Here is a 25,034-nt window from a genome sequence, read left to right as displayed (position 1 = left end):
GTACACAACTTCAGTTACATAAAATATGGCACCATCTTCACACGGGAGGCCGACAGGAACAAATGCTTTGTTCCCACTGGCCTCCCTTACTCCTCTTGACTTGCGAGAAGTATCATCACTGAAGCCATCTTCAAAGTTCAATTAAGTGGGTCTTAACTAGACCCACTCAATCAAACACCAGAAGATCTATCTCTGGTGTGGCAAGCGGAGACCTGGCTTGAGATGTTGATCACGTAGAACTGATTGACAAATAAGGGGCAAGAGATACTGATGTTCTTTCTGAAGCTTCAGAGGGGTAGCAGAGTTAGTCTGTAACAGAAAAACATTAAAAACCAACAAATAATCTGGTAGCACTGTAACAACTAACAAAACATGTAGATGGTATCATGAGCTTTCGTGGACACAGCCCACTTCTTCAGATGACGGGAGATACCTGAAATCTTTCTCAGATACCTGAAATTCCTTTCAAAGCATTTTTTTTTTAAATAATGAAAAGTGAACTCCACCTACCGAGTTACCAAAAACATTTTCTATGTCCTCTACCAATCAGGCATTTCAACAATTGAGCAGAGAATATGGGAACAGATTCGTAATTAAAGTATGCGAGATCTGTTCTAAAATGTACCTATATTCGAATTTGAACTGTTGAAACAACGGGAGGAGGGATCTATATAATTTCATTTTTTATTTATTTTTCCCCCATTTTATTTTCTATTAAATTCCAATTATTTTAGGCCAACCAGTGGTTGAAAAAAACTCTTTTATTTTATCGAAATTCAAAATTTTAATGAAAATATTTAATTGAAATAAACATTTCAGAAAAAGCAGACCAGCACTAAGTTTGATGAGATAAATTATTATATAGTCCATCTTGGTCTCCTTGCAAATATAGAGTCTCTTGAAAGCTGAGATATTCCCCAGGGAACAATCCCGTTGGGGAGGAAAGGTCTATTTTTGCGGGTGAAATACCTTCATCCCTGTTTTCCTCAAGGCATCTTTCACCTCCTTGTTCCTGAGGCTATAGATTATGGGGTTCACAATTGGGGTGAACACTGAGTAGAACAAAGAGAGCAACTTGTTCACCTCTGCAGAGAAGCTGGACTTGGGGCGGACGTACATGACGAGGGCCGTCCCGTAGAACAAGGTCACTACGATGAGGTGGGAGGAGCAGGTGGAGAAGGCTCGGCGCCGGCCTTCGGCGGACTGCATTTTCAGGATGGTGGAGATGATACAGACGTAGGATACCATGATCAACAAGAAGGGTATCAGGAGGACGAAGGCAGCTGCTACAATGATTTGGATCTCATTCCAATAGGTGTCCCTACACACCAACTTCAGCAGTGGCTGGATCTCACAGAAGAAGTGGTCAATCACGTGGGAGCCACAAAAGGGAAGCTGAAAGATAAAGGCCGTGTGTCCCAGGGCCACCAGGATGCCACTGATCCACGAGCTTGCAGCCAGTTTGTTGCAAACCTTCTTATCCATGACGGCCGTGTAGCGTAACGGGTTGCAGATGGCGCTGTATCGGTCATAGGCCATCGACCCAAGGAGGAAGCACTCGGTGACAGCAAAGAAGAGAAAGAAATACAGCTGCACAGCACAACTGAAAAAGGAGATGGATTTATCTTCGGCGAGGAAGTTGGCCAGCATCTTCGGCACGGTGACAGAGGTATAGCAGATCTCAAGGAAGGACAAGTTCCTAAGGAAGAAATACATGGGGGTGTGAAGGGCTGGGTCGACATTTATGACGACGATGATGAGGAGGTTGCCCAGCACGGTGATGATGTAAAGGCACAGAAACACCATGAACAGCATGAGATTCAGGTCGGGGTGGTTAGAGAAACCCAATAGGACAAATTTGCCCATGGAAGTGTCATTTGTCATCTCTTCTTCAGCATATTTCATCTTAAGAATTAAAAAGAAAGTTACACATGAGTTTGATATGTTATTCATGTAAATTAATAGTGACATCTTTCAGTCAGCCCATGCAATCTATCTATCTAGCTAACCCATACATCTTCTCTCTCTCTCTCCCCGTCCACCCATCTCTCTATCCATCTATCTATCCATCTGTCTATCTTTTACCCAAGACAGACTAATCTTTCTTTTATAAATACAGTAAAACTCCGTTGGTCCGGCATCTGATGGTCTGGCACTCCTGATGGTCCGGCACCATCAGGAACCCGGAAGTGCTCAGCAGCTGGACCATTGGAGCTGCTCTGCCCCCAGCTTCCCCTATTCAGCTGCTGCTAAAACTGACCAGCGGCTGAATCGAGGAAGCCCGAGGCAGAGCAGCTGGGGCGCTGCCGGGTAGATCCCCATGCGCTGCCCCTGGGGGGCTGCGGGACCAACCCAGCAGCACCCCAGGTGCCCTGATTCAGCCGCTGCTGAAATTGACCAGCGGCTGACTCAGGGAAGCCCGGGGCAAAGCAGCTCTGCCTCAGGCTTCCTGGAGTCAGCTCTTGGTCAATTTCAGCAGCGGCTGTCTTGGGGACGCCTGGGGCAGAGCAGCTGGGGTGTTGCTGGGTTGATCCAGTAGCGCCAAGGAGTGGCGCTGCGGGACCAACCCAGCAGCACCCCAGCTGCTCTGCCCCAGGTATCCCCAAGAGCAGCTGGGGTGCTGCCTGGTTGGTCTCGCCGCGCCAAGGGTCAGCGTTACCCCGACCAACCTGGCAGCACTCCAGCTGCTCTGCCCCAGGCGTCTCCGATTCAGCCGCCGCTGGTCAGTTTCATCAGCGGCTGAACCAGGGACGCCTGAGGCAGAGCCGGACTATCAGAAGGGGGGGCTATGAGGGGTCTGGGGTGGCACCCCCCCACCCCAGGCCCCTCATAGCCTCCCCTTCCGATAGTCCGGCATATCTGATAATCCGGCACCCCCTGGGTCCCAAAGATGCCGGATTATCGGAAGTTTACTGTACCTGTTTATTAGACAAGGGGACTGTACTGTATCTATTATACTTGGCATTGAGTAGGTCAGTTGATGCAGTAGCACACGGGAAAACATTAGTTAAATTTGAGAAAACTGTGTTTTGTAGAAAAATTGCAATAAGTAATTGTAACAACTCATAATCAGGGCTCGACAAATAATGCAATCTACTCGCCCGTGGCAAGTAGATTGCAACCCAGAAGAGCCGGCTTCCGGTGATCTGTGCATGCGCAGAATGATCTGTGCAAGCGCAGATCGCCGGACAGCGCAGCTGGCACGCAGGGCTCGCCACGGTTTGGCGAGCCCTGCTCATAATATAAACAATTATTTGAGGGGGCTGGTGCATAAGACCCACAAGGAGAGACTGAGGGTATGTCTACACTACAAAGTTAATTCGAACTCAGAGCCGTTAGTTCGAATTAACTTTCATAGGCGCTACACAGGCAAACCGCTAGTTCGAACTTAATTCGAACTAGCGGAGCACTTAATTGGAACGAGGTAAACCTCATTCTACGAGGACTAATGCCTAGTTTGAATTAACTAGTTCGAATTAAGGGCTGTGTAGCTGTCCTCCATAGAATCCTTGAACTGGAAGGGACCTCGAGAGGCTATCGAGTCCAGTCCCCTGCCCTCATGGCAGGACCCAGCTCCGTCTAGACCATCCCTGACAATGATCTATCCAACCTGCTCTGAAATATCTCCAGGGATGGAGATTCCACAACCTCTCTCAGCAATTTATTCCAATGTTTAACCTCCCTGACAGGTAGGAAGTTTTTCCTAATGTCCAACCTAATGTTAATGGGCCATTTCACCTTGAAGAGTCCCTTAGAATATGAGCTGACTAGCCTGTTTCAGCTTGCATTTTGCTATGGTACTCTCAGTACCTTTCCCAGACCTTTCACCAATCCACCTTGACCCTCAACAAGGGGAGGCAGGTATGAAAAAATGATCAACATTCTTCTGGGGTGTATTAACAGGAGTGTCCTAAGTCAGATCCAGGAGGTAATAGTCACTGCGCGTTCAGTACTGGTAAGGTATCAATTGCAGTAGTGTGCCAATTTCTGGGTACCCGACTTTAAGAAAGACGTGGGCAAACTGGAGAGAGTCTAAAGTACAGTCACAAAAAAATTCTAAAAGGCGTAGAACACCTGCCTTCGGTAGAAACGTTTAAAAAAAGGAGGCATGTTTAGTCTTGAGTAAGGTAGACTGAGGGAGGACCGGATAAATGTCTAATAAATGTCTTCAAATTGATAAGAGCTGTTACAAGGGGAATGGTGACCAAGGGTGCCTCTATACTGCACCGTAACTCAAAAGAAGATACACAAGTTGAGCTATGCAAATTGGGTGGCACCTTTCGGTGCTATTTCGAAATAGCTTATTTCGTCATTGGGTGCTATCTCCACAGTGACAAATTTCGAAATGACGTGCTACTCCGAAATGGTCCCTGACTCCTCATGGAATGAGGTTGATAGGGATGTAGGAATAACGGGCTTGCTATGAAGAAGGCAGGAGAACTATTTCGGGTTACTCCGGCATCCCGAAATAGCATTGCCAGGTAGACGTAGCCTAACTGTCCATGGACAGTAGAACAAAGACGTAATCTGCAAGCCAGGGAGATTTCGGTTCATTATTGGGGGAAAACTCTTTGAGGACGTAACATCTCAGGAATCAGCTAGTAGGGGAGGTGGTGGAATCCCGCTCATCAGAGCTTTTTAAGAAGACGTTAGACAAGTTTTCTCAGGGAGCATCTAGGCAACCATAGTCCTACTTCAAGGGGTTGGGTTTGATGACCTCTTGAGATCCCTTCTCATCCTACTATGTACATGTACACTTAGGCTACGTCTACACTGGCATGAATTTCCGGAAATGCTTAAAACGGAACAGTTTTCCGTTATAAGTATTTCCGGAAAAAGAGCGTCTACATTGGCAGGATGCTTTTCCGGAAAAGCACTTTTTCCGGAAAAGCGTCCGTGGCCAATGTAGACGCACTTTTCCGCAAAAAAGCCCCGATCGGCATTTTCGCAATCGGGGCTTTTTTGCAGAAAAGACTACTGGGCTGTCTACACTGGCCCTTTTCCGGAACAGTTTTCCGGAAACAGGACTTTTGCCCAAACGGGAGCAGCATAGTATTTCCGGAAAAGCAGCTGATTTCTTACAGTAGATCGTCAGTGCTTTTACGGAAATTCAAGGAGCCAGTGTAGACAGCTGGCAAGTTATTCCTGAAAAGTGGCTGATTTTCCGGAATAAGTGGCCCAGTGTAGACACAGCCCCTGGGTGCAACTATACATGAGCTGGGAAGTGTTACTCCCAACTGGCGTAGATGTACTCCTGGAAGCTATGGTTGAGTTAATGCAGTGTCGGTGGCTCTGGTGAGCAACCGAGCTATCAATCCAGGAGGTCAGGTGTTGGATTTTTTTTTCCCCCATAGCTCTTAGCCTGAGCACTTGCCTGAGCCACCGAGGACACACTGGCCTTTTTAGGCACCTGTTTTGGGAAAGCTACCAAGAACACATACATGCAAACTAGAAATCACATCTCTGAGCTGAAATGTGGACACATCCTCAGGCTACAGCAAGTCATAGTGCAAAACTACCCTGCTTGAGAATCATGAAATCTTAGGGTTGGAAGAGACTTTAGGAATCATCAAGTCCAGCCCCCTGCCCAAAGCAGGACCAATCCCAACTCGATCATCCCAGCCAGGGCTTGGTCAAGCCGGGACTTCAACACCTCTAGGGATGGAGATTCCATCCTCTACCTAGGTAACCCATCCCAGTGCTCCCCCCCCCCGCACCCGCCTAGTGAAATAGTTTTTCCAAATCTCCAACCTAGACCTCCCCCACTGCAACGTGAGACCGTTCCTCCTCGTTCTGCAACTGTCCCCACTGAGAACAGACTCTCTCCATCCTCCTTAGAACCCCTCTTCAGGAAGTTGAAGGCTGCTCTCAAATCCCCCTTCACTCTTCTCCTCTGCAGACTAAAACAAGCCCAAATCCCTCGACCTCGCCTTGCTTTGCAACAACTATTTACTTTAGAAGTTTCAGAGGGGGTAGCCAAGTGAGTCTGTAACACAAAAAACTTAAAATAACATGAACTAAATAACTATCCACGTCAAACACGCCTGTCCCACACTAAAATCTCCTTAATGCTGTTTGACCCACCCTGGTTTGAAACAGGACTAGATGACCCCTGAAAGAATTGGGTTTGTTTAGTTTAGAAAAGAGAAGACTGGGGGGACATGAGAGCCGTTTTCAGGTATCTAAAAGGGTGTCATAAGGTGGAGGGAGAAAACTTGTTCATCTTGGCCTCTGAGGATAGGACAAGAAGTAATTGGCTTAAACTGCAGCAAGGGAGGTTAAGGTTGGACATTAGGAAAAAGTTCCTAACTGTCGGTGGTCAAACACTGGAATAAATTGCCCAGGGAGGTTGTGGAATCTCCATCTCTGGAGATATTTAAGAGTAGGTTGGAGAGATGTCTATCAGGGATGGTCTAGATGGTGCTTGGTCCTGCCATGAGGGCAGGGGACTGGACTTGATGACCTCTCGAGGTCCCTTCCAGTCCTAGTATTCTATGATCCCGTACTACAGAATCTTTCATGTGTGGTCTCTGGGACCATCCAGGAATGACAGCCTAGCACTAGGTAGAGATACCCCTCAGGGTGCTGTGAACTGTGCGTTTGTATTGAGAAGCTTCCCCTGCGATAGAGTAAGCTTTCCCCACGTTGAAACAGGGCCCGTTTCAGTGCAAGAGGAGAAAGGGACAATCCGTCTAGATTGATCCGTCAGACCGATCCAAAGGAATTGGGCAGGGCTGTACTCAAATAAAGAAATCTCACCTACCTCGGCAACCCACATCAGTCCGGTCTCTCTGCTTGCGAAAGAATTTGATCGTGGACTGAACTGGAGTATTTAAGAGCGTCTTTCGACGCCCTGGGGAACTGGTCTTGGAGGCGTCTCAGCCACACCTTCCGAGAATACATAACATAACTGTTAAGGGACAGAAATCTCCCCCCGCCCGCCCATCCGTCCCTTGAAACATCTGTCGGTTTCAGTAGGAGGAAACTTGGGATTTAACTTGGTTTTGTGTCCATGGCCAAATGCCAGCCCTTCAAACCAATGGTGCCAAATCCACAGATGTAGGAAATCAACTTAGTTCCACAGACGTCAATAAGACATGTCCCTTTTTAGTTGGTAAGAACATAAGAACGGCCAAACGGGGTCAGCCCAAAGGTCCATCCAGCCCAATGTCCTGTCCGCCGATAGCGGCCAAGGCCAGATGCCCCAGAGGGAGTGAACAGAACAGAATTGTCACGTGATCCTTTCTCTGTCATCCATTTCTGGACAAACAGAGGCTGGGGACACCATTCCTACCCATCCTGGCTGATAGCCATGGATGGACCTAACCTCCATGAATTTTTCTAGTTCTTTCTCCAAGCCTGTTCAAGTCCCGCTTTTCCCGACCTCCTCTGGCAAGGAGTTCCGCAGGTTGACTGTGCACTGCATGAAGACAAACTTCCTTTTGCTTGTTTCAAACCTATTCATTTCATTTGGTGGGCCTTGTTCAAACTGACATATTGTCACCGGGGCTTATCCACAAGTGGGGAGAATCGTTTCTTTTATTGGAGTGAGTAGGCCAAATGAAAGCCAATGGTGTGGGATTATTTAGGTCACCTGATGATCCGATGGGACAGCTCTAGACCCTAATGCAACATGGCTTTATTCCTGTTTTATGCTGCCGGAAGTCCGTTGACGTCAAGAAACCAATGGTGTCATACTCCTTAATAAGGCCTAATGTTGCTTTTTTTCCCCTTTCACTGATTTCCCTAATGGTTGTCAGACCTCTATAAACCATACCAATCCTTCCACCCTTATCCATTTTCTACTCATGCCTAATGTCTTCACTGCAGCGCCTATGGGGTGTTGCTATGTTGGCATAACTCAACAGGCGTCACACCCTTGTGGTGGTGGAATTTACCGTGCCAGGAGGTGTTTGTTGTTGCCGGAGGAGGACTAGCTCCCCAAATCGTGTGTCTTACATTGTAGGAAGCCCTGTTCTCTCACCTCCAGAGGAGCCCCCAGCTTCCCCTTATCTTTTCTTGGTTGCAGGGTGACACTTGAACCATTGACGTTAGCTCAGAAGGCAGATATTGTATCTACTGGGCCATTGGAAGAGCCCCCCAAACTGCCTACAATCCAGGACCTCCTTATCCATCTTATGTCCCAAGGGTACCATGCCCACATTGGTTGGGGGTCAGGCTCAAACCCTCAGCCTCTGGCTCCCTAGGCCTGGGTTTACCTTCGAGCTCTGTCAGGAGACACATCAGACCCATTAATTGTGGTCCTTGGTGCCAGATGGAGGGGGTAACCCCACAGCCCACCATGCCCCATGCCAGGGAGGGAGGGGCAGGATTCACGCACGGAGCTCGGGGATGGGAGCTGGGGGGGTCGGAGGTGAGGGGCTACCCGTGGGTGCAGGCTCAGCATGCACAGGAGTTCTTCAGCCATGGGGGAGGGGCTGCTGGCTGAGGTAAGGCAGACCCCACTGCCATGCCCCCCCCCCCAGGGAGCACCACAGCATTGTCCCCGTGAGCCCCCCAAACCTGCCACTCTCCTGCCCTGCTGCACTGGCCCGAGCCTCCAGTCACCCCTGCCCTGACTCCTGCACCCCCACCCCCTGCCCCGACATGCACCTCACAGCCCTGAGTCCCCCCCCAAGTCCCTGCCTTGGTCCCCCCCCACACCAACCTCCTGCCTTGAGTCTCCCACACCTCCCAGCCCCTGCCCTCACCCTCCACCCCCTCCTCTGAGACCTTTACCACACCCCTGCCTTGCGTCCCCCCACATATCCAAGCCCTCTGCCTTGACCCCCACACCCTGCCCACACCTCCCAGGCCCCGCTCCTCCTCACACCCGCAGCCGTGAGCCCCATAATGCCTGCCCCTGCTCCTCCAACCCCGCTGCTTTCCCTGAGTCCCCCCAACTGCTGCCCTGACTCCTCCAATCCACACTCCCTGCCCACAGCGCCCCCCCCTGCCTTGAACTCCTCACCCCTGCTCTGTCTCATGCACCCCTGCACCTCACAGCCCTCCCCCCTCTACCAGCCCCCTATCCAGAGTCCTCCCTCCTCTCCCCCTGACTCCTGCACCCTCCACCCCCTCTGTCAGGAGCTCCCCAACCCTACCCTGACTCGTCTACCCCAAACCCTGCCCTGACCACCCCCAACATCCAACCCCCTACCCTGAGGCCCCATCCCTGTCCTGACTCCTGCATCCTCCACCCTTCCTGCCCAATGCCCCCATCACCCCCCAGCCCACCGCCCTCACTACTGACCCCTTATTCCTCCGCCTTTTTCCCTGACTCCTTCACCCCCTAGCCGCAGCTCTGAGCGCCCCCCATGCCTCCCATCCCCCGTCCTGAATCCTGCACCCCCACCACTGGCTTGAGCCCCACTGTTTAAATAAAGCATTTCTGTTTTCCAAGAAAAAAAATCAGCACCCAGGCCACACCTGGTCCATTCATTCAATGAACGCAACTCAGTGAATCGGCTCCGTCCTGAGATCTTTAACTAGTTCATGTTCTTAGATTTGCTATACCCCCATTAATATCATGAAATCAACCCTTGTGAATGTTGACAGGTGTCCCGTTTTCAACCAAACACCCGGCCAAAAAGGGTCCCTCCCCAGCCCTGACCTGAAAACGAGGGAAGGAGGGAAATGGCATGAACAGGGCGGGGCCTCAGAGAAGGGGCGGGGCAAGAGCGTTCGGTTTTCCTCGGTCGGAATGTTGGCCGCCTCTGAGGTGACAGAAATCCGGCCTACGTCTCTTCTCATTGAGGGGCCTGTCTACACGAGGAAACGATTTCGAAATAACCCCATTCAACATCATAACTCCCCAAATAATAAAATCAATAGGGCACCTCCACACTATAGGGGGAGCCTTGCAGTGGGTCCAAGGCGGGCTCTGTTATTGTAGGTGCGCAAAATCAGACTCAGCACCCCAGGAAGCCTTAGGGAGTCATCAGTTTGAATGACGCTCAGGAGTCGTTATTTCGAAATAGCGGCGGCGCTGGCGCTGGTGAGCACCTAAATCCCTTAGGCCCCATTGAAAATCCCAGCTGAAGCCTGGAGCACGCAGGCACACACCCCATTTGGAAGCACCCCGGTTATCAGCCCAGCCAACAAGTCATCAGCTCCCAGCTTACAGAGCACGCCGACCAACACCCACTAATTACTGGGCTTACTCATTACATGTGCTCCTCTCCTGTGTCAATAGGACCCCTCCCCCTCTATGTTCCTGCCCCCCGTAGGGAGGAGATGATGTGTTTGTTGAGTTGATCACCTGGATATTGCAGAGTATGCTTTGGCTGGGATAGTCAATGGAGCCTAAGGGGTTTAGGCGCTCGACTGCTGTTGACCTTCTGTACGAATTGAGCACCCATCTGTCTTTGCCCTTCCGAAAACCCCACCCTACATATTCTGAGGTGACAAGACATTTGGGGGGCCTTGATGGAGATCCCTTAAAGGGTCCTGGTCCATGACACCCGCCCTCAGGGGATAAGGCACCTTTCCAGCCCCTCAGAAGCACCACTTGCTTCTGAAATGCCAGGCTGGTGGTTGCTCACATTATATCACCCAGGGCTGTCCCTACTGGGTCCAGTGTCCTACGTGGCTCAGCACCAGTCCCCCCACAAGGGCAGGGAGGCTGCAGCTGTGGGGGAAAGGGGTTGCCAGGGCTGGGAAGGAGGTGTGGGCCGGAGCAGCAGAAATGTCTCTAGCTGCACACTTTGTGGCGGCCATTTTGTCCTTCAGCCTATGAGGGCCACTCACCTCCATCTAGTGAGTCGGGGCTGGGTGCTGTGTTTGGGGGGGCATCCCAGGGATGGGGCAGAGGGCAGCTGGACCACCACTCATTCTGGGGCAGGTTGCCCACAGAATGGGGTTGGGGTGGCCGGAGCCCCTAGACAGCACGTTGGCTTCACAAGGCTCCATGACGTTTGTCTCAATTTGGCACCCCAAATTTCAGGGGGCCCTATATAGCTGAGGGTGTTGCCTCTTGGCAGAGTTGGCCCTGAGGTCATATCTGTCTGGTGCTCCCGACCCATGCTTCTCTTTCCAGAAGTGGTGTATCACACTGATTTTCCACGGTGGAGAAGACATCTTCCAGTCCTACTGTTGACCCATAGGCCTTCCTTCCAGCTCCCTGCACACTAGGACGTCCCATAGGGGTGTTGCCCCCATGTATAGATTTACGGGTAGGCCTTTTTTGGACCACCTTCCCCCTCGCAGGCCTTGTTGGATAGCCAGGTGGCTTTTCCCAGGATGCACTTGGAGAGTGTTGCGGTACACGGTTGCGGTTGTAAATGGATGGGCCACAGAACCAGTGATGGAGAACATGCAGTGGACAGAAATTCCTAGCAGGAGAGACACTCCCAGATGTCCATGTGCTCCTGCCTTACCGGCATGCAAGGCTGTTTAATTAGAGTTAATTGGGAGGCTGACTTAGCCTGGCCTTGTCCAAGAGGTCTAAGGGAATTAGGCCCCTAACCTTGTTGTAAACAGAGGCTGAATTTCCTTAACCAATTGGAAAATCCCAGCCTCTTTCCTTTTTTCTCTCATGTTGACAACTTTATAAGTGATCTCAAACTGGGTCACTCTATAACGGGCTGGATAACTGTTCTCAGACTGTCGTTATTAATGGTTCACAGTCATGCTGGAAGGGCATAACAAATGGAGTTCCGCAGGGGTCTGTTTCGGGACCGGTTCTGTTTAATACCTTCACCAGTGATTTAGATATTGGCATATTCAGTTTGCAGATGATCCCAAGCTGGGAGGGGCTGCAGGTGCTTTGGAGGATGGGGTCATAATTCAAAGTGATCTGGACAAACTGGAGAAATGGTCTGAGGTAGATAAGTGGAAGTTGAATAAGGACAAATGCAAAGTGCTCCACTCAGGAAGGACCAATCACTTTCACACAGACGGGGCAGCCACTATCTAGCAAGGAGGCCTGCAGAAAGGGATCTAGGAATCAGAGTGGACCACAAACTAAATATGAGTCAACAGTGGGACGCTGTTGCAAAAAAAGCAAACATGATTCTGGGCTGCATGAACAGGAGTGCTTGAGCAAGACACGAGAAGTCATTCTTCCGCTCTACTCTGCACTGAATAGGCCTCAGTTCATAGAATCATAGAATAATAGGACTGGAAGGGACCTCGAGAGGTCATCGAGTCCAGCCCCCCACCCTCAAGGCAGGACCAAGCTCCGTCTACACCATCCCTGACAGATGTCTATCTAACCTGTTCTTAAATATCTCCAGAGAGGGAGATTCCACCACCTTCCTTGGCAATTTATTCCAATATTTGACCACCCTGACAGTTAGGAATTTTTTCCTAATGTCCAATCTAAACCTCCCCTGCTGCACTTTAAGCCCATTACTCCTTGTCCTGTCCTCAGAAACCAAGAGGAACAAATTTTCTCCTTCCTCCTTGTGACACCCTCTTAGATATTTGAAAACCGCTCTCATGTCCCCCCTTAATCTTCTTTTTTCCAAACTAAACAAGCCCAGTTCATGAAGCCTGGCTTCATAGGTCATGTTCTCTAGACCTTTAATCATTCTTGTCGCTCTTCTCTGTACCCTTTCCAATTTCTCCACATCTTTCTTGAAATATGGCGCCCAGAACTGGACACAGTACTCCAGCTGAGGCCTAACTAGTGCAGAGTAGAGCGGCAGAATGACGTCACGAGTTTTGCTTACAACACACCTGTTGATACAACCTAGACTCATATTTGCTTTTTTTGCAACAGCATCACACTGTTGGAGGTTTGTGTCCAGTTCTGGGCACTACATTACAGGAAAGAGGGGGAGAAATTGGAGACGGTCCAGAGAAGAGCAAGAAAAATGATTCAAGGCCTAGAAAACACGAGCTGTGAGGGAAGACTGAAAGAATTGGGCTTCTTTAGTTTGGAAAAGAAAAGACCGAGAAGAGACATGATAGTGGTTTCCAGGTATCTAAAAGGGTAACATGGAGGGTGGGGGGAAATTGTTCTCCTTGGCCTCTGGGGATAGGACAAGAAGCAATGGGCTTAAACTTCAGCAAGGGAGGTTTAGGTTGGACATTAGGAAAAACTTCCTGCCAGGGTGGTGAAACACTCGAATAAATTGCCCAGAGAGGTTGTGGAATCTCCATCCCTGGAGATATTTAAGAGCAGATTGATCAGACACCTGTCAGGGGTGGTCTAGACAGTACTTGGTCCTGCCGTGAGGGCAAGGGACTGGACTTGATGACCCTCGAGGTCCCTTTCTAGTCTACAATTCATGATTCTATGCTCCAACTTGTCCCGTGTCCTATCTCTCACGATTTATAAGTGAACCACCCCATTCTACTACTGCTAGATTCTGGTCATCAAAAGTTCAACACCACCCCAAGAATGGGGTCGCACCCCTAGCCATCTTGGGCACCCGCCTGTCCTCCAAAATTCCACCGTTCCATTGCGAATGACTCTGAGACCTCACAGTTCAGCTCACACGAGGCAGGCCTGGCTCTGCAGCAGGGCTGCTATGCCCCAGTCAAACGATAATTAGCAATCCCCTGAGCCTCGAAGCCTCAAAGATAATGACTCTGCCATCGGTTTTCTCACTGGCATTGAAGCCCTCGGAAAAAAGGGAATTCTTATCTGCCCAGTGAAGGTGCCTCTAATCTACCATCCCCTTGGTATCCAACCAGGGCAACTCCCTGATCTAGTGTGGACTTTTATTAGACTTGTGTCCTTGCTCTGCCATTGGTATCTGTAAAATTCAGCTCTGCCGATCAGCGGGAAGGAGTTTCATTTTAATGGCTCCCCCCGGGCATTATTAAAAAGTCTTCGCCGACGGAGTTTCAACTTTAAACAGGTCGCCGAGGGGGTTGTTAGCATTCAGCGGGCGTCGTGCAAGGAAGCGCTACCCACATCCACAACGGTGCACCTGGCACGGATTTGTCCCCCGGCATTAAGCGCCTAGCAACAGGTGACGTTTATGGACTTTGGGAGAATAGTTACGTTTAAAAAAAACCCACAAAGTGGATGAAACTCAAAGTTACTTTGGAGAAGCGTAATGCACCAAATTCTCTGGACAAGGCCCCTAGCAGGGTAGGCATGACTCCAGGGAGGATAATGGAGCTCTGGTCATTTTCACCACTGGAGGGTCCTGTCCTATTAAGTATAGTAGAATTGATAATTGATGGATGATTTCGTTCTCGCTAGAGGGATATCCCCCAGCGCACCTCCTTGCTGAACTCGGACTTGCAGGTGGTGGAGCTGTCTTGGGAGACAGCTCATCCATCTTCAGTAGCGTCAAACCAGCTACTAACTGTGGACCGTCCCTGCTGCCAAGGGCAGCAGGCGGAATCCAGGCAGCGCGAAGCAAACATCAGGGGGCCGAAAGGAAAAGCCATAGTCCAAGGGAAACAGGCTGCGGGGCGGGGGGTTCCCACTTACGGCTCACTTTTTGACATCTGGACAAGCTGTGGTGCTGATAGTCCTCCCCTTCCACATCCTGGAGGAGAGTTATCCAGGTCAATAGTCCCTTTGAAATCAAGGCAGTGAGTGATGAGACTGATTGTTACCAGTTTAACATAATATAAGAACATCAGAACGGCCACACGGGTTTAGACCAAAGCCCAGAGGGATGAACAAAACAGAGAATCCTCACGTAATCTGTCTCCTGTCATCCATTTTCAGCCTCTGACAAACAGAGGTTAAGGACACTGTTCCTACCCATCCTGGCTAATAAGTATCTAGCTCTTTTTTGACCCCGTTAAAGTCCTGGCCTTTGCCACATCCTCCGGCAAGGAGTTCCACAGGTTGACTGTGTGGTGCAGGAAGAAAAACATCCTTTTGTGTGTTTTAAACTGGCTGCCTCTTCGTTTCATTTGGGGTGCCTCTCCCCAGCAAAGTTATCTCAGAATAGCGGCTGGTCTTCCAAAATAACGATGTGTTATTCACAGCCATTCCGTTATTTGAAAATCATTTCGAACTAACGGACAACTTTTTTCAACTTCGGTAAACCTCATTCTACAAAGAATAAGGCTCTTCCAAAATCGCTATTTCAGAATAGGAGCCGTGTTTCGGAATAGGAGCCGTGAACAGGGCAACCGCTGTTATTTTGAAATAAGGTATTTCGGAAGATATCTTCCAGAGTAGCTTATTCCGAAATAAATGTGCAGTATAGATGTAGCCTTGGTGATCCACAGTTCTTACGTGATGGGAAAAAGTTGGTAACTTTCCCTTATTCGCTTTCTCCATCCCTGTCATGATTTTATAGACCTCTGTCATGTTCCCGCTTAGTTTTCAAAACTGAAATGTCCCCGTCTTTTTAATCTCTCTTCATATGGGATCTGCTCCAAACTCACCCTTTTGGGAACTTTTTCCAGTGCCGAGAGATCTTTTGTGAGATGAAGCGGCCACTTCTGTATGCAGGTTTAAAACACAGTGTGAGCAAAGCACAACACGCTCTGGCCTCTATTTAGCACCGCTGCCGTGAGCAAATCAACAGCCCAGTTCAGCCAGTTCCTCATGGTGTGATTACTCCCATTGGTGTCAACAGAACCGGTGATGGAGTAAAGGTTCAACGTCTACGTGGTGAAGTGAGAACCCGCCTCCCGTTTTGGGTGGTCAGAAGGATTTGTGGCGTGGGAGTCATGTCGTTTTTGTGGGCCGCTTATATCCGACTTCTGCTGGCTGGTTGAGGCTTGTGAAGGGAAGCTGATTTCACGCTCTGCTTCCTCTTCCTTGTGGAGGCCATCTTGGTGGAGTACTGTTCCTTCACAGTGGAGTGGCGCTTAACTTGATGCCCTCCTGACGTCTCTTCCAACCCTAGAAGTCTACGGCTACATCTAGATCAGTGTTTCTTAACCTTTTTAAGACAGAGGAACACCCAATTAATACTTTTTTTTATGAGGCACACCAAGGGTTTTTTTGTTAAAAATAAAAGGCCGGGGAAAAGTTATTGAGAAAAAAAATAGGGTCGGGGAGAAAGTTATTGAGCCAAAAAAAAAAAAAAGAAGGTTGCCTGCCCCTTTAAGGGCGGCCATTTTGAACTCTTTTGTTCACTGTAGCATATGGCACACCGGTGTGCCACGGAACATATTTTAAGAAATGCTGGTCTAGACTGCATCAGTATCCTGGAAAAGCAATGCCACGTGCAAAGAACGCATCCGCTTTTCCGAAATTTGTTTTGAAAAAGGGGATACGCTGTTTCATCATTCCTGCATACCTCATTCTATGAGAACCAAGGAATGTGTCGAAAGAGCACTTTTCCCCAGTATGCGGCACCATGAAGATGCACCAAATTTTGGAAAAAGCTCTTTCGACTGTAAATCGGCCAAAGATACACCAAGTGCACACTACATTTCTTTTTCCAATGTAACAGTGCAGCGTAGACCTAGCCAATGAAGTTTGTTTCATAAAGGGTGGCATGCCACCGAGTTAGACCATTCCCCTGAATTCGGAAGACTTCCAGTCTTGACTCTGCTGGAGATGCCATTTCTGACCATGTGTAGGGGAGCCTAGACGGCCTTCCCATGACCAGAACAACAGGACCTGCAGTGCTAGGCCTCGTCCCTGCCTTGTGCAAAGTATGGATCTGTAACACACCATGCTAGGACTGATTCAAACCTAGGTACTCACGTATGGACGCATGCAGGCCAGGCCAGAAACAGTGGGGGGCATCAGGAGTTCTTGCACAATTATGCATAACTTGTACAGGACAGTGAGACCAGGCCAAAAAGAGCAGAAACAACCGGGTACTAGGAGAGGTAGATACACTCGAGGGAGAGGTAGATATGTTCAAGGACAGGGATACGGTCCAGAGTGACTTAGACAAATTGGAGGGCACAGGGGTGACTCTGGCCCCGGGCATGCAGCACACAGGCGGTGGTGGCCCTGCTCCCAGGCATGCGGCACATGGGCTGTTCCGGCCCCAGCACACAGCGTATGGGTAGCCCCACCCCTAGGCACGCACCACAAGAGTGGCATCAGCGTTGGTCCCGGGAGTGTGGCGCATGGGTGGCACCATTACCGGACAGGCACCGTATGGGTGGCCCTGCTCGCAGGTGCATGTGTGGCCCCGCCCCCGGGTGCCTGGCACATAAGTAGCCCCGCCCCTGAGCACCCGGCAGCCCCAAAAGATTGGGGTCCACTGGTCTAGACAGTATTTGGTCCTACCATGAGGGCAGGGGACTGGACTCGATGACCTCTCAAGGTCCTTCCAGTCCTAGTATTCTATGATTCTAGGATTCTAGGACATCCCATATTTTGATGAGAGAAAAACGCAAGAGACAGCCAGAAAAACTATTAATAAAGCACCTTTGCAATATTTTGGCACAGCAAAATATATCCTAGATATTGGCATACTAGGTATCTTACCTAAACGGTAGTTGATTGGTAGCTATGACTAGAACGACCAAGTCTCGCTTTGTTATCAATTGGGTTTAGGAAGAACAATCAATGGGAGGGAATAAGAAGAATTGACCCACAGGGCCCTGCTTTCAATGAAACAAGAAGGAATAGATCCCTTCGCACCAGCAAGTCCAGTGCCTGGCGTTCCGACACGTGGGAAACCAAGGAACCACGCCCTCCTGCCTGGTACTGTAGGTAGCATCCGGGTGAAGCGTCAGGCGTAATTATTGTACAATAATCATCTTCTATTACTTGCTTTTGCATTGCTTTGCGCCGCATTCATTGCTTTCGATTTTAAACCTTCACTATTTTAAATTGTATAGGGATTGTGTGTCAGGCTGGTAAAACTGTGTTCGCTGTTTAAAGCAGTGGTCCCCACCGCAGAATGATCTGGGACGGCCCTGTCCCCGGGCGCCCGGCAGCCCTGAAAGGTTTCAAGCCACTTTTCAAGCTTGCAATACATAAGAAAATGGTTCAGTTTCTCTGGAGTGCTCTGGTTTCCCTTAGATCGACAAACCGAACTACACGACACCACGGCAACTCACGTATTGGGTACATTTTTCAAAGCATGCCAGTGCAAACAGCAGTCTAATGGGTTTCTAAGAGGCCCCTAGGTTTGTACCACCCATGATGGTCAATGAGGTGGGAGCTTTGGAAAACACTCCTGGTTTTAGGCATCCCATCCATAGGGCAATTTTGGGGAGACCACCCCTGGCCCTGCAGTTTGGTAGTCCCCTCATTGACCCCCCCCCAACCATCCTATGAATGGGACTGCCCCTTATACTGAGGTATGTCTGTGAAGCCCAGGGTGGCCTGGGAGATTCCCTGGGTGCTGTGGGGCTGGCTGCATCTAACCTCCATCCTTCTTGTTTCAGAGGAAGCCCCTTCCCCTGCCTTCTGGGCCGAGCAGTCTCATTCATAGGATGGTGTGTGGGGGCGGGGAGGCTGTCCCAGGTCCTGTGCTTTTGTGGGGCTGCGTTCTAGATGCTCCAACCGTCCTATGGATGAGGCTTGGCGTGGGCTCAGGGCATTATTAGAGGGGGCTGATAGAAGGTGACTGTAGAGGTTACCCACAACATTCCCTCTATTATTTTCCACCTGAGTGTGGAATAAATTTTATGTGAGCCAATGTGGATGTGCACCACCTAGCTGTACGACGAGCCACCACCAACTTACTGAGAATGACTCAACTGCCGGACTCCACTTCACGCAGCAAACTCAGGGGGCTGTTCTTTGGAAGCTACCCCGTGACACCTTTTAACTGAACTCCCATGCAGAGCCGAGCCCCACAGTGTGAAATAACCCATCTCACTCCACTTGGGACAGCGCAGTGATGCACTGAGTGACAAGCACAGGTTGGACCTCCATGGTCCGGCATTCCTGGGGACTTTGCCAGACTAGGGAGATCTTCCTGTCCCCTTCAGCCACCTGCCCCTCCCAGCCCTGGATTTCATACCCTGGCTTCCTGGCCCACAGAACACCTCCCACTAGTCCCCCACAAGGATGCCGGATGTTGCTGGAAAAGAAAGATTTCCAAGAACCTTGAGAATTTGGATAGTTAATTCCCCCCGCCCCACACAAACACTTGCTCTCTGATTCTCATGTGAGCCACGATTTCCCACATCCCTAAATCATTAGAGGGTTGTTTGCATTCAGACAAGTTTCCCTTGTGAGCAGGTCCCATGAAAAAATGCATTTTTTCAGGGGAGATGTTTCCCCAGAGGCCTGCAGAGAGGTAGACTTAAATACCTTCCACAGCCCTGGTTCATGTGTACCTGCGGGGAAAACTGCCAAGCAACGAGGTCCATGACGCTCTCAGGCGCTCCTGGGGAAACACACTGAAAGGAGGGCAGGGACCAATGCGCCTCAGGTCGGCAACCGGCAAAGAGGAAAAATGAGAGAGAAACAGAGCAGATAAAGAAATCAATGGGGAGAGGAAAGGCCTGAGAAGTGATGAAAACAGGTCTGATTTGCACAAGAGGGAAATATGAAGAAAAAACTAGATAGATAGATAGGGGGTGTGTGTGGGGATAGATAGATAGATAGATAGATAGATAGATAGATAGATAGATAGATAGATAGATAGGGGGTGTGTGTGGGGATAGATAGATAGATGGGGGTGTGTGGGGATAGATAGATAGATAGGGGGTGTGTGTGGGGATAGATAGATAGATGGGGGTGTGTGGGGATAGATAGATAGATAGGGGGTGTGGGGATAGATAGATAGATAGATAGATAGATAGATAGATAGATAGATAGAGGGGGTGTATGGGGATGGATGGATAGATAGATAGAGGGGGTGTATGGGGATGGATGGATAGATAGATAGAGGGGGTGTATGAGGATGGATGGATAGATAGATAGAGGGGGTGTATGAGGATGGATAGATAGATAGATAGATAGATAGATAGATAGATAGATAGATAGGGGGTGTGGGGATGGATGGATAGATAGATAGAGGGGGTGTATGGGGATGGATGGATAGATAGATAGATAGGGGGTGTATGGGGATGGATGGATAGATAGATAGAGGGGGTGTATGGGGATGGATGGATAGATAGATAGAGGGGGTGTATGGGGATAGATAGATAGATAGATAGATAGATAGATAGAGGGGGTGTATGGGGATGGATGGATAGATAGATAGAGGGGGTGTATGGGGATGGATAGATAGATAGATAGATAGATAGATAGATAGATAGATAGATAGATAGATAGATAGATAGATAGATAGATAGATAGATAGATAGAAGGACTGCTCCTTAGGGTATATACTTACGGAAATTAATGATAGATATGCAGTATAATAGTAGCCTTAGACTTTGGACAGAAAACATGGATGAGGTGATACTTCTTGTAGAAACAACTACTGTTTGTGGGAGAGGTTTTTTTTAGCTCACACAGAGTTGTGCTATCGATATGGGAACGTCCCCGAGTTTCTCACTGCTGAGGTGGAACAACTGGATAACCTCAGAAGTTCCTGGGTATTTCAAGACTCAAAGTGAAATGGCCCATTGAGGTCTCTCTAGTTATGGGAGGGGAGAGGAAAGGGACGGGAGGAAGCCGGGCATGGGGTGGAGTTAGTTGGTTACAGATCGTTGGGATGAACGATAAATTCAGCCCCTGAATTTTACTGTGTAGCCGTTCTCAGCTTTTGAAAGTGTTTGTGGGGCAAGTTTCATTTGAGTGCCTGGGCCAAAGAGCAAGATACAGAGTAATCCGGTGTTTGCCTCTTGGCTCTCTGGTGGTGTTCTCTTTTATCTTTTTTTCTTGTCTTTTCTCCATGAGCTAATTCAAGAGCATAGAGACTGTCCACTTGCCCCACGTAGCCGTGCTTGGGGCATTTTGTGCACTGGTTGATATATGCCACCTGATGTGATGAGCGTGTAGGGGGCCGCAGATACCGAAAGGGATGTTGTTAGGAATGTTGCTCAGAGTAGCATGGGGGTACTTTTATGGGTTTGGCATGTGGGTTTGAACAATGGTCTCCAGTTATAGTAGGAGAGGTCAAAGTCGGGTACAAGCCATAGCTGATGGGTTAGTGCGTTGATCTTAGGACAAGAAGCAATGGGCTTAAACTGCAGCAGGAGAGGTTGAGGTTGGACATCAGGAGAAACTTCCTACCAGTCAGGTGGTGAAACACTGGAATTAATTGCCGAGGAAAGTTGTGGAATTTCCATCCCTGGAGATATCTAAGAGCAGGTTGGACAGACATCTATCAGGGATGGTCTAGACGGTGCTGGGTCCTGCCATGAGGGCAGGGGACTGGACTCGATGACCTCTCGAGGTCCCTTCCAGTTCTAGTGGTCTGTGATTCTTTGTCAAAGGTATGCCAGCTGACGATGGGTCCCATTTTTCAAATTTGTGCGTTGATCTTAGGACAAGAAGCAATGGGTTTTAACTACAGCAAGGGAGGTTTAGGTTGGACATTAGGAAAAACTTCCTACCTCCCAAGATGGTTAAACACTGGAATAAATTGTCTAGGGAGGTTCCGGAATCTCCATTCCTGGAGATATCTAAGAGCAGGTTGGACAGACATCCATCCGGGATGGTCTCCTGCGAGGAGGGCAGTGGTTTGGCGGTGACGACCTTTCAAGGTCCCTTCCCGTTCTAGTGGTCCGTTATTCTTTGTCAAAGACACACTGGCTAAAGATGAGTTCCATTTCTCAATTTGCCTTTGTTTTCCCCACCATTGCTGGGAAATAATGTTTTAAAGGAACCCAGCATGCAAATAGGAGGCTATAAAATGTCCTACGTTCTTATCCCAAGTCTTTCTGTACCTCCACCGATGAGAAGTTTTCACCTATCTACTTCATGGGAGTTTTGTGCAGACCACTTCCTCATCGTCCAGTGGTCCAGACAGCATTGCGTGTTAGAACCTACCATAGTCAACCCCCAAATTCATACCAACAGATTGTTGTAGTACATTGACCATGTAAGAAACTCTTGTTTTACACTTTGCAGGCACCAGCTCGCAACGAAGGGCAGTTCTACTTAAAGGTGGCTAACGTTGAAAAAATAAAAACGGGCCATCCTCTCTCCATAAAGGCCGGCGGAGATAAAAAATTTGAATCCGCATCTGTAAAAATGAGCCGTTGAGATCCGCATCCACATCTGCGGATGTGGGCACCCGAGGATACAAAGAGGAGAGCTGCATATTTGCAGGGTTTGAGATACAAAGTGTATATCATGGAATCGTAGAATCATAGAACATTAGAGTTGGAAGAGACCTTGAGAAGTCATCAAGTCCAGTCCCCTGCCCTCATGGCAGGACCAAGCAATGTCTAGATCATCCCAGACAGGTGTCTGTCCAACCTGATCTTGAATATCTCCAGTGATGGAGATTCCAGAACCTCCCTAGGAAATTTATTCCAGTGTTTCACCACCCTGACAGGTAGGAATTTTTTCCTAATATACAATCTAAACCTCACTTGCTGCAGTTTAAGCCCATTGATTCTTGTCCTGTCTCAGAGGCCAAGGATAAAAAAATGTCTCCCTCCTCCTTGTAACACCCTTTAAGATATTTAAAAACTATTACGTCCCCTCTCGGTATTCTTTTTTCCAGACTAGGAAAACCCAATTCTTTCAGCCTTCCCTCCTAGGTCATGGTTTCTAGATCTTTATTCTTTTTTGTTGCTCTTCTCTGAACCTTCTTCAATTTCTCCACGGCTTTCTGGAAGTACGGTGCCCAGAACTGGACACAATCCTCCAACTGAGGCCTAATCATTGCAGTCGAGTAGAAGAATGACTTCTCAGTCTCCTCATCAGTATCTAGTCAAGTGAACTGTGGAGATCTGTATCCACATCTGCGGATGCAGGTACTTGCCGATATGAAGCCCATGTCCATGCATTTGGTAACTGCCCCTTCCCTGTCACTCTTCGAATGTTTCATCAACTGAATGTGGAAAGATTTTGCCTGTTATAAATAGAGGTGAGCACAAGATTCTCGGCCCTTTGTGTGTGTTTACGAAAGAGAATTATTTCTCATTTCATCTCCCAGGGCATCCATGGAGAAGCAAACCCAAGCGTCTGAGTTCATTCTGTTGGGGTTCACCAATATCCCTGAACTGCAACAGCTCCTCTTCGTGTGGCTTTTCTTGGCCTACGTGATGACCTTCATGGGGAATCTCCTAATTATCGTCATCACCTGCTCCGACTCCCGCCTCCACATCCCTATGTACTTCTTCCTCCGGAACTTGTCCTTCTTGGACATCTGCATAACCACCGTGGTCGTCCCTAAGATGCTGGCCGATCTTAGCACACAGAAGAGAACAATATCCTTCACCGCCTGCCTCTCTCAGTATTTTTTCTTTTTTCTCTTCGGGGCTACAGAATTTTTGTTGCTGGCGGTCATGTCGCTCGACCATTATGTGGCCATCTGCTACCCACTTCGGTACACCTCCATCATGAGCCAAAGACTGTGCAGTCTGCTGGTGAGCGTCGCCTGGATGGGAGGTCTTCTCCTCATCGTTACACCTATCATTCTGATCAGCCAGCTCTCGTTCTGCAAATCCAACGTAATCAACCACATCTTCTGTGACTATACCTTCTTGCTGCAGCTGTCCTGTGGGGACAAGCACCTCCTTGAACTCATCCATTTTGTTCAGGCTTTCTTCACCATTCTAGGCACCTTATTGCTGATAGCCGTGTCCTACTTCTCCATCCTCATTGCCATCATGCGCATGCCTTTGGCGACGGCACGCCAACGGGCCTTCTCCACCTGCTCCTCCCACCTCCTCATTGTCCTTATCTGCTACGGCAGCTGCGTTATCATGTACGTCAGGCCCAACCAGGAAGAAGACCTGGACATCAACAAAGGGCTTGCCCTCATCAACGCCGTGGTGGCCCCCTTGCTGAACCCTTTCATCTACACGCTCCGGAACCAGCAAGTGAAGGACGCACTGAGAGAAGCGGGAAGGAGGGTGTTTTCTCCCCAGAGTGTGAGGGGGCTCCAGGCAGTGCAGAAATAACAATTAATTAAACCAATCTTTGACATGAAAAGAGGCCAAGTCCTTCATTTTTTTTCTCCATTGTGGAAAGATAGAAAATACAGCAAAAGGCCACCTTGGCTTAACCATGAGATCTTGCATGTTCTAAAAATAAAAAAATGAGTCATATAAAAATGTAAAGTAGGACAAATTACAAAGGATGAATATAGGCAAACAGCACAGGAATGCAGGGACAAGATTAGAAAGGCAAAGGCACAGAATGAGCTCAAACTAGCTACGGGAATAAAGGGAAACAAGAAGACTTTTTATAAATACATTAGAAGCAAGAGGAAGACCAAGGAGAGGGTAGGCCCACTGGTCAGTGAGAAGGGAGAAACAGTAACAGGAAACTTGGAAATGGCAGAGATGCTCAATGACTTCTTTGTTTCGGTCTTCACCGAGAAGTCTGTAGGAGCACCTAACATAGTGAATGCTAGTGGGAAGGGGGTAGTTTTAGAAGGTAAAATAAAAAAAGAACAAGTCAAAAATCACCTAGAAATGTTAGATGCCTGCAAGTCACCAGGGCCTGATGAAATGTATCCTAGAATACTCAAGGAGCTGATAGAGGAGGTATCTGAGCCTCTGGCTATCATCTTTGGAAAATCATGGGAGACCGGAGAGATTCCAGAAGACTGGAAAAGGGCAAATCTAGTGCCCATTTATAAAAAAGGAAATAAGAACAACCCAGGAAACTACAGACCAGTTAGTTTAACTTCTGTGCCAGGGAAGATAATGGAGCAAGTAATTAAGGAAATCATCTGTAAACACTTGGAATGTGGCAAGGTGATAGGGAACAGCCAGCATGGCTTTGTAAAGAACAAATCATGTCAAACCAATCTGATAGCTTTCTTTAATAGGATAACAAGTCTTGTGGATATGGGAGAAGCAGTGGATGTGGTATTCCTAGACTTTCGTAAGGTGTTTGATACGGTCTTGCATGATATTCTTATCAATAAACTAGGTAAATACAACTTAGATGGGGCTACTATAAGGAGGGTGCATAACTGGCTGGATAACCGTTGTCAGAGAGTAGTAATTAATGGTTCACAATCCTGCTGGAAAGGCATAACAAGCGGAGTTCCGCAGGGGTCTGTTTTGGGACTGACTCTCTTCCAATATCTTCATCAACGATTTAGATATTGGTATAGAAAGTACGCTTATTAAGTTTGCTGATGATACCAAGCTGACAG

The 25,034-nt window shown here is 48.7% G+C and overlaps 2 protein-coding genes across 2 annotated transcripts; one reads left to right on the top strand and one right to left on the bottom strand.

Annotated features, from left to right (window-relative positions):
* Positions 1–948: 948 nt before the first annotated feature.
* On the bottom strand, positions 949–1,905 carry LOC102456971 (olfactory receptor 10C1-like). The gene has a single exon (XM_006128284.3). It carries the CDS (start codon positions 1,903–1,905, stop codon positions 949–951), a length of 957 nt encoding a protein of 318 aa, XP_006128346.3.
* Positions 1,906–22,863: 20,958 nt separating this feature from the next.
* Positions 22,864–23,826, top strand: LOC102457219 (olfactory receptor 2AP1-like). The gene has a single exon (XM_006128285.2). It carries the CDS (start codon positions 22,864–22,866, stop codon positions 23,824–23,826), a length of 963 nt encoding a protein of 320 aa, XP_006128347.2.
* Positions 23,827–25,034: the final 1,208 nt, after the last annotated feature.

The sequence above is a fragment of the Pelodiscus sinensis genome, chromosome 30 (assembly GCF_049634645.1).
Source record: "Pelodiscus sinensis isolate JC-2024 chromosome 30, ASM4963464v1, whole genome shotgun sequence".
In the NCBI taxonomy this organism is placed as follows: Eukaryota; Metazoa; Chordata; order Testudines; family Trionychidae; genus Pelodiscus; species Pelodiscus sinensis.
This window is presented reverse-complemented; position numbering and strand designations above follow the sequence as displayed.